Genomic DNA, 18,650 nt, shown 5'->3' on the forward strand with positions numbered 1-18,650 from the left:
AATATTTTCTCTTTTAAAGGATTCCAGAAAATGAATCAAGATACACCTGGAATTGGGTGAGTCACATCTCCATAGAGATAATCTAATTGAAAATTCTGCCCAACAATATTGAATTCTGATTAAAAGAAGCAGCTGCTAACTGAATCAAGATTAAAACACAGCTTTTCAGAGATATGTAATATTTTCCAACTTGCAAATGAGGAAAGATGTATTTTAAAAAATGATAAACAGAAAAAGAATAAAGAACATGAAAGCACAAATGTTTAAGTAGAAAAAATAAATTGGAAATATGGAGGTGAGAAATGACAAATTTTTGTTTCTGGAGATCTTAAAAAGGTAATTTTATTTCAGCATTTACTAACAATAGCATATAAAATTTGACACATTGCCAGCAGTTCTTATTTCAGAATAATGAGTAATAGGAAAATTTACAAACTATGTTAATGCTCAGCTATAGGAACAAAGATAAATTAAAAGCCACTATAAGTGCATGTTTAAGTAATCAGTGACTGACTACTGGGTTAAGATAGCAGAATGAAACTGGAACAAGGAATTTCCATCACCTAATACCTAATGAGATATAGAACAGCATCAAGTCAAAATTAACCAAAAATTTTATGACAGCAACCTAACATAGAAGCAGATGTAGCATAAAGTAATTTTAAAAGAAAAGAACTGGAAGCCAAGAAAAGAAACAAAAGATTATAGGGCATTCCCTCTCCCACAAAAGTGATACTGGTAAGCTGACAAGATCCTGAGGTTCCTCATCGATGTCCTCATGTCTGAAAAAAGGAAACTGCCTGGACAGTGATATTCCTCCCCCCGCCCCCCTTATGACTGAGGAGAGGAGGAAATAGCCAGAGGAAAATGTATAAACAAAGTGTTATACACAAAAGTGTAAAACAAAGTAAATAAATAAAGATGATATTTTAATAGAAATGAAAGCTACAGTTTCATGAATTGGGTGGATAATTTGAAGCTTAATGGTATTTCCCTTACCCCATGAGAATGGATATATTTCTCAATTAGGTAGAATGAGCAAAATCTTGTACGAAAGACTCAGAGTATAGGGCAGAGTCCAGGTATTTTAAAGAATATTGTATGTAGCCTCAGCTGAGGCCTTCCATTTCTCCTGGCTGAAAGTGATCACAAACTAAAACTTTGTGTAGAAAACAAACTGGTCTCAGGTAGGGTGAAAAGAGTTAAGGAATCATTAGGTGCATATGAGCAAATAGCCAAAATTGACTGTGCTGCACCTAAACTCATTTAATTCTCACAATAATTCTATATTAGGATTTTTATCTCATTTTATTGAAGATGGAATTAAGGCACAAATGTTTAATTTGTCCAGTGTCACAGAGAATCCAAATCCAGGCAGTATGACTCCAGAACCTGAACTCTTACCCATTACTTTACTCTCTACTGCCTTCAGATTACAGTGTCTTGTGAGAGCCCTCTGATCATCAGCAAGATATGAAGAAATGACCTGGCAATTAATCAAACATACTCCAATAGAAAAAAAGGAAAGGAGACGGCAAGGAGGGAAAGTGGGGGGAGCAAGAGAGTAGAAGAGAGAAAGGAAAATGGCATGCAAACAAAATAAAGATCCCAAATACAAAAAATATAGCTCAAGGAACAGAAAGTTTACCACAATATGACATTAGATGGTTTTTAAGTTGTTGTAAATTATGTCATTTTATAAATTTCATTTTATAATTGTCGTTGCTACTACATAACAATACAACATGAGCATTTTAAAAAATAATTATTGACCTCACATGCTCCCTCCTCTTTTCTAGGGAATACTTTCCATGTATTCTTCCCATTTTTCTATTGAATTATCCTTTTCTTATCAATTTGCAGGAGTTCCTTATATATTCTGGATATTATTCCTTTGTTAGTTATATATGTTGCAAAACTTTTCCCCAGTTTGTAGCTTCTCTTTTTCACTTTTTATATGGTGGGTTTTTTTTAAACAAAACAAAAATAAGTTTTAAAATTTAATATCTGTACTAGTTTTCTGTTGCTGCCACAACAAATTATTGCAAACATAGTGGCTTAAAACAACACCATTTATTATCTCACAGTTCCGTAGTTCAGGCAGGCTAGGCTGTGTTCTCTGCTAGGATTTCAAAAGAGGTGCCTGTCAAGCTGGACTCTTATTTGGAGATTCTGGGGAGAATCCACTTCCAAGCTCATTTAGGTTGTTGGCAAAATTCAGTTCCTTGCTGTTGTAGGATGAGATTTACCTTCAGCAATTTGAAGGCTGGCAGCCAGTGGCTGCTCTCAGCTGCTAGAAGCCACTTGGATTCCATGCCACAAGGCTCCCCCTTCATCTTCAAGCCTGTTAATGGTGCATCAAATTCCTCTCACACCTAGAATTTCTTATACTTCCACTTCTGTGACTAGCTGGAGCAGCCTGATTTTAAAAGCCTCATGAGATTACGCTCACCCAGATAATCTCCTTTATGCCATATAATATAATTATAGGGATGATAACTCATCACATTCATAGGTTCCACTCAAACTCAAAAGGGAGTTGATTATATATCATTGGAAGTTATTCTTAGAATTCTACCCACCATAACAGTAAATTTATACTATTTTCTTTAATACTTTATACTATTATATTTTTTCCATTATGTTTTTTTCATATAGCTGTGCATTTATCATCACAATTGGCTTTTCTTTTCTTTTTGTGAAAAATAAAATATATACCTAAAAGCAATAAATTTCAAAGCACATCGAAACAATTAGTTGTAGAACAGATTTCAGAATTTAGTATGGGTTACAATTCCACAATTTTAGGTTTTTACTTCTAGTTGCTCCAAGAGACTAAAAGAAATATCAATATAATGATTCAGCAATCATAGACATTTGTTAAACCCTACCTTCTCTGTATAACTCCACCATCACCTGTGATCTTTCTCCCCCTCTTTAGGGATATTTGGGCTACGCCCATTCTAACTTTTTCATGTTGGAAGGGGCTGTTGATAATATGGGTTAGGGGGATAGAACTAGTTGGCATTCTGAAGGGCTGAACCCTCTGAATTTCGGGAATTATCTGGTCTGGGGACCCATAGTTTTTCTATTATGTTTAAGAAAGACTATCCTTTCCCATTGTCAAAGATACCCTATATTTTCTTCTAAATTTTGAAAGTTTTGTCTTTTCACATTTAAGTCCCTAATACATCTAGAATTGATTTTTGTACATGGCTTGGAAACCTAATTTCATTTTTAATATGAATAATTGCCCCAATATAATGTTATATCTTCCTGGAGAATTTAATATTTTATCATTATCCTTAGTAATATTCTTGGCTTTAAACTCTGCTGTGAGAGTAATGTAGCTACACCAGCTTTCTTTAAGTTAGCATATGCATAGTTTATCTTTTTCCATCCTTTTGATTTCAAACTTTATATGAATTTATGCTTGCAAGATATACCTGGATTTCTTTTTCCCAAAACTGATAACCTCTGCCTTTTAATAGACGAATTTAATCCACCGATATTTATTGTGATTAATGCTATATTTGGGCTTGTTGCCACAATTTTACTTTCTGATTTCCATTTTACCAACTTTATGCTTCTTGCCCTTTATAAAATTGTTATTTATTTGTTCTTTTTTCCTCATCGCATTTTTTCTCATCACTTGTTTGGAATGTATGCACTCTATTCCTATTCTTTTATCAGGCACATTTAACTTTAAAAGTTTAGAGTTAATCTCTTAACCTTTCTCTCAAGAAACACAAGAACCTTAGCACACTGTAACTCTGTAGACCCTCCGCACAGCTTATATGGCATGACAACCCACTATTGTAGTTCTACTTTTTAAAAATTCCAAATTTAGATAGAATTATTTTATACAGAAAATGTTTATTTAGCTTTATATACATGTTTACCATTTGTTCATTCCCTCTTGCATCTCTAATCAATCTCCTGGAATAGTTTTTCTTCTTTATGAAGTATATTCTTTAATGCACATCTCAAAAACTCTCAGTTTTTGTATTTATCTGTAAATGACTTTATATTTCACCCTCATTCTTTTTTTTCTTTCTGTATGCTTGTGGTGGGGGTCATATTTCATTACTTTCCACGTGAATATCCTGTTATCACAGCACCATTTTTTTGAATGCATAGGCCAGGAATTGAACCCAGGTCTCCTGTATGGCAGATGACAATTCTACCACTGAACCACCTGTGAACCTGTCACCCTCAGTCTTGAATGACAGTTTCTCTGAATACACAATTCTAGGCTGTAATTTTCTCTTAGCACTTTGAAGATATTGATTCACTGTCATCTGGCCTCTATTGTAGCCAATAATAAGTTTGTTATCCTGGTAACTGTCATTTCTTTGTAGATGTGTGTTCCATAGGTCTTAACGTGGCTTTTATAGTTTTCATTTTCTTAGTAGATATCTTCTATTTCACTAATTTTTTTATTTCATTACTATTTTTTCATTTCTGTATGTTCACTTTTTTCAAATTGATCAGTTCATTCCAAATCTCCTGATAACTGTTTTTTTTATGTGATTATATCCTTTATTTCTTTAAACTTTTAAGTGCATATCTGTTCTTTATCCTGTATCTGACATTTCCAGTATCTGCAATCTTTGGAAGATTGCAAATATGTTTTTTGCTGTTTACTTCCTCCTGTATTTGGCAATACTGTTCTGTAAGGTCATTGCTTGATTTAATTGGTGGGAATTCTAAGGACCTGAATTGTGAACTGAGTCGAGTTTCTTCTTGCAGAGAAGACTATCTGGGATCACATCAGTCTGCTTGAGTGTCTAGGCTCAGCACGGGAATCCCAGGCTTTCCTTCCCAAAAATCAAGGCAAACCCAAAACTCATTTTGTAAAGTAATGACAATTGACCTTAAGCAACTTTATCCCTACCAGTTACTTGCATCCACCACAAGGACCAGCTCCAAGTAACTCTGATCCCATCTCATATGTTCTGCTCTGATTTTTATTGATGTATTATTTATTTTAATTTTTGGAAGGAACTATCTTTAAAGATTTCTCATACCTCTTGTAAAGCCAGAAATATCTCAAATAGTATGTTATTTCCAGGCTTTGGTTATTATGCAATAGATGGGTTCCTTAGAGCTTAGACTTATTGTCCACAGTAGGCCTTTAATATCTTTTACTAAAAAATAGCATCTAGTACAATTATATTTTTTATGAAAATAATTTCTCTCTAGCTATTCGTCTTTTGATATGTATAGAAAGATTCCTAGTATTATGTTCATCTAATATTAATGATGGTTATTTCTGGATAATAGAATTGGTAGTGATTGATTCTTTCTAATGAACCTGTATTTTTTTTTATAATAGGGTGATTTTTCTACAATAAAAACAAAAGAAGAAAATAAGTAGATTGGAAGCAAATATTCCAAGATATTAATAGTATGGGGTGGTAGGGGTTTGGGGCAGTAGGAATATAAATCATCATTTTCTTTTTGTATTTTAATGTATTTTTTAATTTAAAAAATCAACTTATTGACATCCATCCTATTCAAATGTTTTAGTAGCAACCACAAATTGTGCCAGAAGCCTGTCATTTAATCTATATGTGATAAGGCAACCAAAGCAAGTATGACTCCATGTCAACTTTGTCAGTACAAAGATCACTGAAGGAAGTAACAGCATCAACATTAGGGTCTTTGATGACAAAGCACGACAACTACTTTGTAAAATAACATCTATTTAATATCAACCATTAAGCCTATTTTTAGGGGAATCCTTTATGATATATAATGCTATTACATTTAACAAAGCTCCGAATAATACTTCTCTAATGCAGGTAAAGTTCCATTGCAAAGAATAATACCACTAAAAAGTTCTTTATAGAAGATCAGATGACCAACTGAGGCAATGCTTTGCTGGTCCAGTTGTAAGCAATATCTCCGGTGATTGTTTTTATAATAACACTGCTTTGCAAGAAAGGACCTTAACTCTGATACTTAAAAGAGAAGCTGTGTTATAATTCCTTTTAATAGTTTTCTATTTTCTCTTAAGGCAGCAATTAAACTTCAGCTCATGTCCTCAAAATCATCTGAACAAAAACTGCCCAAGCTATCTACAAGAATAGAAAACATCCAAGAATAGAAAAAAGGAGTAGAAATGGTGATGTGTGCATTACACCTTCTTTAAAGTGCCTCTTTTCCCTCGCTAATTTACCGCAAAAATGCTAGGCACAGCTGTTTCAGCTTTAGAACTGAAAGCCTGGGAACCAGATTTCTAGCAATGCATTCAATTTTACATTTTCATTACAATGAAATAATTTAGAGACATCCTTAAATTCCTTCTGATGGAAATTTACCTGTATGATATCATCACTTGTCTCTATCTTCTCTAACACAAAACGTTAGTCATTTTCAATTTTCTTTCTTCTCTGATACATCATCCACTTACATAATTTCCTCCTCTACATTTTATCCTTAAACACTACCTCGTTCTCATTTCCATAATCCTAGAGCAGCTCCTGGATGTCTGATTGAAACAACGGTCTCTTACAGAGTTTCTCTCCAATTTGTATCTTCTTCATTTCTACTGAAAGCAATGGAATTATCTTCCACCAACAGCTGTTCTAACTAATGAGAAGGCTAAATTCTGTGACTAAGCTAAACATCCCTTCTGTTCTCCAAAGCCTACAAAGGTTGCTAGTTGCTAGTCATCAAATTGAATTTCCCAAACACTGTTTATGTCCTTTATGAATTATTCTGAGTTTTCTCATCTCTATATATTCACAATTATATTCTCTATTCCATTCAGTCAGACACCCATTTGTTACTGAACTTAATCCACTCTGATTTATATTCTTTTTCACTATGGTAAAGACTATTTGTTGTCCCCTTATGTTTACTCACCTCTTCTTCCTTAATGTGCCAGTTTGAAAAGGCTTATGTACCCTAGAAAAGCCATGTTTTAATCCTAATCCCATTTTATAAAGGCAACTGTTTCTCTAATCCCTATTCAGTACTGCATATTGGAACTTTGATTAGATTATCTCCGTGGAGATGTGACTCAATCAGTCACATCTCCACGGAGTATTAAATCAGTATTAAACCTGATTAGGTGCAGACGTGTCTCCACCCATTCCAGGTGGGTCTTGACTGGCTTTACTGGAATCCTTTAAAAAAAAAGAAGCACTTTAGAAAAAGTGAAAGAACAAGAGAGAAAGCCAGGAGATTCGGAGAGAGCAGAGAACAACAACAGAGCCACGAGAAAGCCACACCAGAGAATGCTGCAGAACCACAAACTAAACAGTCCACCAGCCAGCGACTACTGGAGGTGAAGAAGGAAATAACGCCTCCCAGGTTGCTGGAGAGGGAGCTAGCAGATGACACCATGTTCACCATGTGCCCCTCCAGCTGAGAGAGAAACCCTGACCATGTTTGCCATGTGCCTTTCCACTTGAGAGAGAGATCCTGAACTTCACTGGACTTCTTGAACCAAGGTATTTTTCTCTAATTTATTAAATTCCCCTTTTTAAAAGCTGTTCCATTCCTGGTATATTGTATTCTGGCAGCTAGTGAACCAAAACAGTTAATGACAGACTCTTTAACTTTTATGAGGGCACACCGTCTCCTAGAATAAAAGATACATTTCTCAGCTTCCCTTGCAGCTAGGTGTTTCTATGTGACTAAGAGTTAACAATGAAAAGCCAAAATGCCATAAGAATTTTTAATGTGTCCTTAAAGGGAAGGGAGCTCTCATATTTTCAATATTTCCTCCCATAACTGGCTGAATGCAAATGGAATGGCTGAAGCTCAAGCAGACAGTATGAGTCATGAGTGGAAGTTACATGCTGAATTTGGTGGAACAACAAAATAGAAAAAGCCCAGAGTCCCTGATACCATGAAGAGCCATATCAGTCCTAGAATAACCTAGCTCTGGATTACTTAGAAGAGAGAAATAAGCTCCTGTTAATGGTTAAGCCTCTCCTATTTTTGTGGCCTCTAATACTATCACCTGTAGATGTGCCTAATTTTAACTGCTCCACCCACCACTCCCTCCAAGTTTTCACCCTCCCCAATTTACTGCCCTATCTTCTCCTACCCCCTATTTGTCAGCTTTCTTTTTTTCCTTTGAAATACAGCTTCAGATACAAATGCCTACATGGAAATTAAGCTTGCTTAATCCAATGACTCCTTATTGAATACACACAAACACAAACACAAACACAAACACACATATCTATATATTTAGTATGCAAATATATATGTATTTATGTGTGTATGTATATATGCTCATGTATATGCATGTGTGTGCATATGTATATGTATATATATATGGTGATAGATAAATGAAATTTAAAAATAAAACAGCCTCTTAACAAACTTACTACAGCTTTACATCCAAATATATACTATTTGCTTTAAATAGTATCCTTATTATAAGGATTTATTTTAATGATGTCATCATTGAAGAAAATTCCTTTGGAACATGTTTTTTTCCAACAGACTTGAAAGCCCTCAGTATGCCACTCACTAGATAAATCCTCCATGACAGCAAAAATGCACTGGATTTGCTTGCCATACCTAGAACAATGTCTATCATTTAGTAAGTAAGCAACCAATATATGTTTGTGGTATTAAAAAATTAAACTGTAACAAAATTTCTTCATTTGAAGGTGGGTTTACTTTTTAAATAGTTGTGAATAAGGTGTATGCTCAAGTTGGGAAATGTTAGCTCCATGATGACAGAGATTTTATTTTATTTAAGACCATAACTCCATATTTCTTCTGGCTATCCGAATTTCTAATAATAAATTAGACAATTATAGGTTATAATGAAGAAGGGAAGAGGAAAGAAAGGAAAACGAAGAAGGAAAAGCAGAAAGGTAGCGGAGAAGTAGAGAAAAGGGTAGAAAAACTGTCATAATTTGTTAATTTACTCTGTTACTCCATTGTTAGGGTCAGTTTGAAATTCAGGTTTCTATGAGAAAATGTCAGGATGGCCTGTCTCTTTTAGAGATTTATTTCAAAAGAAATACTTATCCTAAAAAGAGAAAAAGGGTTCCATTATTTTTAAAGGCATCTGGGTGGTAGTTTAATATAATAATTACAGCGGCTACCTCTTTTATTGCTTTCTATCTCTTCAGTCCACCAGATATAAACTGAGTGAACTCTTGAAAATTCATTTGAGATGTTAATGAACTTTAGCAGGATTAGTTTTTATTAATATTTTGTAATTTCCATACTTAACTGTCATTTGGAATTTTCTATTCATATTGAATACCTTCAGCTCTTTCAGGAGTTCTCTTAACATATTACTTGATAAAGCCAGGAGGCAAGACATCTCTAAAATTAATTGTAACTATAAATGGTCCAGAGCTGCATTGATTTAGTTCATTTCAAGGTACTGTTATCTAAGTCACATTTCATGAACATCATTGCTTCCTCAAACTGTCCATTCCTCAAAGACAACCCTTATCAACAGGGTTGGTGTGGGAGAAGTGAGAAAACGACAGTCCTTTATGTTTTAGCAAATTTGGCAGCAGAAAGAATTCCATTTTCTATTATAAAAATTTCTATTATAAAAATTTAGGAAAGCATTCCATTATAAAATTAGGGAAAATAGTCCTTTTAAAAAAAAAAAAAGATCAATGGTTCAGAGTTTAAGTTTTGGGCAAGGAAAGGTTTTGTAACAAAAGGTTTTTTGTACTGGAAGAATTTTAGGGCACTTTTAGAATTCTGAGGCACATATTAGAACATTTCAATTTCTTGATTAGTAGGATCCAATAATGCAAACGTACAACATACCCAGGCCCCCAGTCTTACAAACAGCACTCCTTCATATTCCAGTTATGATAAAGATCTTAAAATTGAATTATGATGCCTAGTATGGCAGTCAATAGTTTAATACTTTCAAAGATTAAATTTTTTCATTTTAATCCCAGATCACTGTATTCACAATAATCATTAAATTTCTTACTGAATATTCTTCATCTTTGCTCTTCACAGTAAAAGTCTAATATAGTAATACTAGAGTAATATAATGATAATCTAATATTAGAGCCCCCAATTTTAATATCTTTTTTATCATTCTTAAATTGCATTTTAGATCAAAGTTCAATATACGCACTTTTATTACGAAGCTGTGCAACCTTAAAAAGTTTATGCTTGTTTCTCTGAAGCAGGAATTTCTGGTGTGGGGGCAGAGCTACATGCTGTTGGTGAGTTACCTGCACCAGGTAATCTTTTAGGAAATGTCATAGAGTAGGAGGTACGCCATCTAATCCGACATGCTACTTCCCTCTCTTTATACAGCAATTGTTCATCCATCAGTAATGTTATGACTTGCTTAGACTTTTCCTGGATATAATAACCTGAAAATATGAAATTTGCTTAGAAATGGAAATATGGATTAAGGCTACAATTTTTATTCCAAACAAAATTAAGAGAAAAATGAAAATGTGAGGAAAGCAAAAAAAATCTGTGGCAAATAAAGAGGAAAACCTAAGTTACAACAGAATTGTCAATATACTTCTTTTCTTATATTTTAAGAATTAACTGAATCAATTGACATGTGATAAAATAGTATATTATACTAAATCTATAGTCAAAGTATACATTTTTTACTTTATTTAAATATGCTATTGGATTTTCCTTTTTTAAAAATACATACTAAGCAATAAATCAAACAATATAGGCATACAAAGAAGAGTGAATTAGATCAAGATGTATTTATCTTGAATATACCCATGATATATGGTTCAAGATTTAAAGTAATACACATAGTATAATTCAAATCCGTAAGGCATAGGGGAAAATAAATTACTAGGTGTTTGTACAGAAGAGAGAGGTAGAAAGATAAACACATAGGCAGGCAGACAGAGAGTGCACCCCCAACACAGTTAATATCTTTACCTAAGAGGAGGGAATTGGGATGGGACAAGGGAAGGGAAAGCAACTGGTTTTTCTTAGATATAATATGCTATGAAAATCATGTGGTGTCATTAATAGAGGGACAGACCAGGGTTGTGGTGACAGCTTAGCCCCTACATCTGTTTTACTTTGAGCCAGTCATATAGTCTGTCTGGGCCTGAGTTTCCTATCTGAAAAGCAGTATAAGTTTTATCTGCTCAGTCTAGTCTATGGTATAAAAGTATTATACTGTTTATTCAAAGATAAGGAGGCATTATTATTATTATTCTCAACCCCATCCCATGAGAAATGATAGAATAAATCACTTACCTCTCTACAACCTGGGGCCAATTTATATAAATATCTCATGTCTTCCTAAGAATTCTGCCAGAATTTAAACTGAAGGTCCCTACAGATCCAAGACCATGCCTGTTTGGGGCTCCAAATATGATAAAGTATTATTTTCCAACTATAACTTATTAGAAGTGAACATAGTGAGAAATGGTCAAATTCGGGGTATATTTTGAAGACAGGGACCAACAATGTATTCTAACTATCTGTTATTTCATTAAGGCTTGAAACAGATACTGTCAGAAACTTTGCTCAAGTTTCCAAGATTTTGATTTTCCAAGATTATGATTTATATTTAATCTAATCTCACTTCTTAGTCATTTCTTCCTTCTAAATTGATGTTATAATTGCTTCAAATCTTATCATTCTAAACACCTTTAAGTCTCTGTGATTAATTTGCAGTCCATAAACAGAAAATCCCACAATGATCTGGGTTACTACTCAGATGCCACATGGTAGATAGAAGTCTGTTGTAAATTTCAGTCTCTGGGGACAATCTGTACTATCTGTGGATATTTTACATTGTCTTAGTTTTGGAGGGGTAACTAACTTGTTTCCCCATTCTTAACTCCAGGAAGTCATCTCCTTATACTTTCTCCTACTTCCTCAACTCTAGCTACCTTGGTCTCATTTTTCTGCAATCCCACCATACTCATTTCCTTAGAACCCAGTGCTGGCTATTGCTTCTTCCAGGACCTCTTTGTGTGGTTACATCCTTGTTCATTCAGGTCCCTAATGACCACCCTCTCTAAAACAGCCCCACCCCTGTCATTCTCTATTCCCTTACCCTGCTTTATTTTCACCTCAGCATTTATCATTGCCAATATTATATTATATATTGATTTACTTGTATATTGTCTGTTTACTCATCCAGAATATAAACTCCATGAGAGCAAAGAGGTCTCATTCACCACTATATATTATATCTAGAAACATGATTGGACAAAGTTAATGCTCAAATATTTAAGTGAATGAATCAGTAAAGGAACAAATTCCCAAAAAGGATCAAGTTTTCTCCTTGATATAGTGTAAATGGGACCATACTGACAAAAGATACTACTGAGACCTTGGCCTGAAATAATTTATTGAAACACCCCTACCTAGAAAAGGCTAGCAGTAAAAAAAAATACAGGATAGGTGTGGAATTCTCTACTTGGAGTCAGTGTAGATTGGTGGGATTTGAGCTATGATGGTTCCAAGGGTACAGGAAGGGATACCAAGCAGAAATCCAGTTGCAATAGTGGAAAGCTTCCTGAAATATCAGGGCCCCTCCCTGAGGTAGCAGGCAGCAGCACGAGGAAGATCAGGTCACAGTAGTTTATCAAAAAACAAGGAAGAATCACCCAGAAGTGAACTTCCCATTCTAGGCAGCCCAGACTAGCCCACCCACAAGATATTACATTACTAATCTGAATATATTCCAAAGCATCAAAGGTGAATATTAGGAAATCCAAAAAGAACCCAATAAACTTGCTTTAAGGATGAGTTATATAACAACAATAGTAATAAGATGGTACCTACTCACTTCTAAATAATATATCTGAAAAGGAGGATGAAGTACTAAAATGTAGGGATGATGGGTCTTGAAAACGAACTTCTGGAAATAGACTAAACTGAGGCATCAACTTATTTGTGTCCTAAAAAAAGAAAGAAAGAAAGAAATAGAAAGCATGGATTCTCTGAAACAAGAAATTAAACTATGCAAGAGATCAATATCCAAGGACATTATATAAAACACACCAAGATAAAAAGGTTACTAGTTGAGATGCAGGTTAAAATGAAACTAGACCTATATAGTGTTTTAATTGGAACTCTTTTAGTTATAAGTGACAGAAACTCAATGTGAACTAGCTAAGGCAATAGTCAAGGGAAAACCAGGGCCTGTTACTCAGTGGCTTTCAGGTACTGATAAAGCAAAGATGGGAAAACAGCCAACTCCTTTTCTCTCTGTACAATGACTTCATTTTCTTTGCTGGCTGATTGTCTTCTATCTGTACATGGATATGGCCACTGACAGCTCCAGACTCACATCCCACACCCTGCCACATGAGAAGTCTCCCCCTTCCTTCACTCAAAGTTGAAGCTCCCAGGGAAAAGACCATGGGTCACATGCCCATCAATGATTGCCAGAAGAGTGGTATGCTACAGTTGGCGGCCTCCCAGAGAACAACATATTGGACTAAGGGGAGGATCAACATGATAGGAAAATGAGAGTAGAAAACCCACATGAGGATTCCCTCAAACACAAGCTACAGGGCAAGGAGATATGAATCACCAGAGCAACCATAAGCAGCATACCCAAGAACATGCATTTATGCAGTTATTTAATCATTTTATGAACACCTTAGTTTCAGGAAATGCTCTAAATGCCTGGGGCACAGCTGAGAGAAAAACATGGTCTCTGCATTCAGGACATTTATATTCTAGTGGGTTCAGATAGCTAACAATCATAAATTTAAGAGATGATTTCCCCCCAGACCCATGCACCCATATAGCCACATCCTCCCCTGTGGCTGAGCACCCATGCCTACCAACCTACGCCTACACCTGCGCTGCAACACATCACCACACTGTTGTGTCCCACCCCACGCCCTGCATCTTTCTCCACATTCATCCCGCAAATATATGGCTTTGGACTATTGAAGGAAATCAACTTCCAAAATAAACCAATCAAGATATTTACATGCCATGAAGACAGCAGAAAATCATTAAACATATCATGATGTAGACAGATATAGCCCATCCTAACAACCAAGTTAAAACACCAGAGGAGACACAGACATTGGAACAACTACTCAAAGATGCTCATAAAATTCTACTAAAGAAAATAAATGGGATGGCTAATGGCATAAAGGAGACTAAGAAGACACTAGAAGAGCACAAAGAAGAATTTGAAAGAATAAATAGAAAAATAGCAGGCATTACACAGATTAAAGATGTTGAAGATGAAATAAAAAACATACTAGAGGCACACAATAGCAGAACTGAAGAGGCAGAAGAAACAATAAGCGAGATAGAGGACAAGATAACTGATTTTCAACACTCAAAATAGCAAATGGCAAAAAAGACGGAAAATTTTGAATGGGATCTCAGGGAAACGATAGACAAAACAAAGTGCAAAAATATAAGAATCACTGGTGTCTCACAAGGTGAAGAGAAGAATAAAGGGCTAGGAAGATTAGTTGAGGATATAATGGGGAACACTTCCCAATCCTTATAAAGGACATAAATATGCAAGTCAAAGAAGCTCAATGAACTCCAAAAAGAATAAATCCAAACAGGCCTGCCCCAAGACACATACTAATCAGTCTGTCAAATACTGAAGAGAAGCAGAAAATCCTGAAAGCAGCAAGAGAAAAACAATCTGCCACATACAAGAGAAACCACATAATACTGAATTTAGACTACTCAACTGGCAGTATGAAGGTGAGAAGGCAGTGGTATGATATACTTAAGATGCCAAAAGAGAAAGACTTCCAGGCAAGAATTCTGGACCCAACCAAAGTGTCCTTCAAAAATTAGGGAGAGATTAAAATATTCATAGACAGACAAAGGCTGAGAGAATTTGTCAAAAAGAGACCAGCACTACAAGAAATACTAAAGGGAGTTCTGCCAGTTGAATAAAAGACAGGAGGAGGTCTGGAGGAGGGCACAGAATTGAAAAGTATCAGTAAGGGTAACTTAACGCATAAAAAGAGAAGGAGGGAAAAGAATATACAAATAAAATCCAAAAGATAAGATGGTAGATTCAAAAAACAACTTTTCAGTAATAACTTTGAATGTTAACAGGCTAATCTTACTAATTAAAAGATACAGATTGGCAGAATGGATTAAGAAATGTAATCCAGCTATATGCTGCTTACAAGAGACTCATATTAGACACAAGGATACAAACAGACTGAAAGTGAAAGAATGGAAAAAGATGTTCCATGCAAGTTGTAACCAAAAGAAAACCGGAGTAGCTATACTAATATCAGACAAAATAGACTTTAAATTTAAAGACATCCTAAGAGATAAAGGACAATATATATTAATAAAAGGGACAGTTCACCAAGAAGAAACACTATCATAAATATTTATGCTCCCAATCAAGGAGCTCCAAAGTACATGAGACAGACATTGGCAAAACTGAAGGGAGCAATAGATGCTTCAACAATAATAGTATGAGACTTCAATACACCACTCTCTTCTATAGATAGAATAACCAGACAGAAGGTCAACAAGGAAATAGATAAATTAAACAACTTGATAAATGAATTTGACCTAACATATATATATATATATATATATATATATATATATATATATATATATATGACAGATATACCTATATATATATAGGTCATTATGCCCCAAAACACTAGGATATACATTCTTTTCTATTGCTCATGGAACATTCTCCAGGATAGATCACATGCTGGGGCACAAAACAAGTCTTTATAAATTTTAAAACACTGCAATTATTCAAAGCACTTTCTCTGATCACAATGGAGTGAAACTGGATCTCAATAACCACCAAAGGGCAAGAACTTTCGCAAACATATGGAGATTAAATAACACTCTTAAACAACCAGTGGGTCAAAGAAGAAGTTCCTAGAGAAATCAATAACTATCTGGAGATGAATGAAAATGAGAATACAACATATCAGAACTTATGGGATGCAGCAAAGGCTGTGCTGAGAGGGAAATTTATTGCCCTAAATGCCTATATTAAAAAACAAGAAAGATAAAAAATTGAGGACTAACTATTCATCTGGAGGAATTTGAGAAAGAACAGCAAACTAACCCCAAAGCAAATAGAAACAGAGAAACAACAAAGATTAAAGCAGAGTTAAATGAATTGGGAGAACAAAAGAACAATAGAAAGAACCAGTACAAACAAAAGTTGGTTCTTTGAGAAAATCAATAAAATTGATGGGCCACTAACAAGACTGACAAAGAAAAAAAGAGAGGATGCAAATAAAATTAGAAATGAGAAGGGGTGCATTACCACAGACCCTGAAGAAATAGAAGAAATCATAAGAGGATACTATGAATAACTATACGCCAACAAACTAGACAACTCAGATGAAATGGACAATTCCTGGAAACATAAAAACAAGCTACACTGACTGAAGAAATAGAAGATCTCAACAAACCAATTTCAAGTAAAGAGATTGAATGAGTCATCAAAAATCTTCCTACAAAGAAAAGCCCAGGGCCAGAAGGCTTCACAGGGGAGTTTTATCAAACATTCCAAAAAGAACTAACACAATCCTCCTCAAACTTTTTTTTAAAAATTGAGTAAAAAGGAACACTAACCTAACTCATTTTATGAAGCTAATATTATTCCAATACCAAAACTGGGTAAAGATGCTATAAGAAAGGAAAACTACAGGCCAATCTCCCAAATGAACAAAAATTGTCAACAAAATACTAGCAAATCAAATCCAACAACACATTAAAATAATTATACACCACAACTAAGTGGGGCTTATACGAGTACTATGAGAATGGTTCAACACAAGAAAATCAATTAATGTAATACAGCACATTAACAAATTGAAAGGGAAAAATCACATGATCATCTCGATTGATGCTGAAAAATCATTAGACAAAATTCAACATCCTTTTCTGATAAAAACACTTCAAAAGAAAGGAATCAAAGGTAACTTCCTCAATATGGTAAAGGGCATGTATGAAAAACTGGTAGCCAGCATCATACTCAATGGAAAAAGACTGAAAGCTTTCCCCCTAAGGTCAGAAATAAGACAAGGACGCCCACTGTAACCACTATTTTCAACATTGTACTAGAAGTTCTACCTAGAGCAATCAGGAAGGACAAAGAAATAAAATGCATCCAGATTGGAAAGGAAGAAGTAAAACTTTCATTATTTGTAGATGACATGATACTACACTTAGACAATCCTGAGAAATCTACAACAAAGTTACCTGAGCTGATAAACAAATTCAGCAAGGTGGCGGGACATAAAATTAACACGCAAAAATCAGTAAGGTTTCTATAAACAATGAATGACCTAAGTGAGGAGTTAGTTAAGGAAAAAATTCCATTCAAAATAGCAACTAAGAATCAAGTACTTAGGAATGAACTTAATCAAGTAGGGGCATAAAGGATTTGTACACAGAAAACTATGCAACACTCCTAAAAGAAATCAAAGAAAATCTAAACAGGTGGAAAGACACTCACTGCTCGTGGATATGAAGGTTACATATAGTAAGATGTCAATTATATCCAAAGTGATCTACAGATTCAACACAGTACCAATCAAAATTCCAACAAGTTACTTTGAAGACTTGGAAAACCTACTTACCAAATTCATCTGGAAGGGAAGGAGACCCTGAATAGCTAAAAGTATCTAACAGAAGAAGTATGAACTGGGAGAATTAATGCTTCCTGACTTTAAAACTTATTAAAAAGCCACAGTAGTCAAAACAGCATGGTACTGGCACAAATATAGAAGTATTGACCAATGGAATCGAATTGAGACTGCAGAAATAAGACTATCAAATCTACAGTCAACTGATTTTTGACAAGCCCCCAAATCCACTGAATTGGGACAAAATAGTGTTTTTAATAAATGGCATGGGAGAAATGGATATCAATAGCCAAAAGAATGAAAGAGGACCCTTACCTTACACCCTATGCAAAAATTAATTCAAAGTGGATCAAACACCTAAATATAAGAACTAGTACCATAAAGCTTCTGGAAAAAACTGTAGGGAAACATCTTCAAGATCTAGTAATAGAAGGTAGCTTCCTAAACTTTACACCCAAAGGACAAACAACAAAAGAAAAAATAGATAAATGGAAACTCCTCAAAATCAAATGCTTCTGCACCTCAAAAGACTTTGTCAAAAAGGTAAAGAGGCAGACAACTCAATGGGAGAAAATTTTTGGAAATCACAATCAGACAAAAGTTTTATATCCTGCATACATAAAGAAATCTTACAATTTTAAAAACAAAAGAACAACTCAATTATAAAATGGGCTAAAGATATGAATAGGCATTTTTCTGAAGACCAAACACAGACGGTGCAAAAGCACATGAAGAGATGCCCATTTTCATTATCTATAAGGGAAATATAGATCAAGACTACAATGAGATACCACCTCACACCTATAAGAATGGCTGCTATTAAACAAGCAGGAAACTATAAATGTTGGAGAGGATGAGGAGAAACTGGAATACTTATGCTTTACTGATGGGAATGTATAATTGTACAGCCACTATGGAACACAGTTTGGAAGTTCCTTAGGAAACTAAATATCGAGTTGCCCTATGACCCAGCAATAGCACTACTTAGTATATACCCAGAAGAGCTGAAAACAGTGACACAAACAGACACTTGCAAATCTGGTATTTAGAGATAAAAATGAAGCCAATCAGGTCCAGATTAAAGTAATTCAGGGCACAGGGGTAAGG

General features: G+C 34.8%; 1 protein-coding gene across 1 annotated transcript in view; it reads right to left on the minus strand.

The window, feature by feature from the left end:
* Positions 1-18,650, minus strand: part of ENTHD1 (ENTH domain containing 1) — a 321,748-nt gene that overhangs the window by 167,481 nt on the left and 135,617 nt on the right. The window contains 2 exon segments of the mRNA XM_077168183.1: positions 10,094-10,133; positions 10,135-10,337. Coding sequence (XP_077024298.1) covers positions 10,094-10,133; positions 10,135-10,337 — 243 coding nt within the window.

The sequence above is a fragment of the Tamandua tetradactyla genome, chromosome 7, assembly GCF_023851605.1.
Source record: "Tamandua tetradactyla isolate mTamTet1 chromosome 7, mTamTet1.pri, whole genome shotgun sequence".
Lineage (NCBI taxonomy): Eukaryota > Metazoa > Chordata > Mammalia > Pilosa > Myrmecophagidae > Tamandua > Tamandua tetradactyla.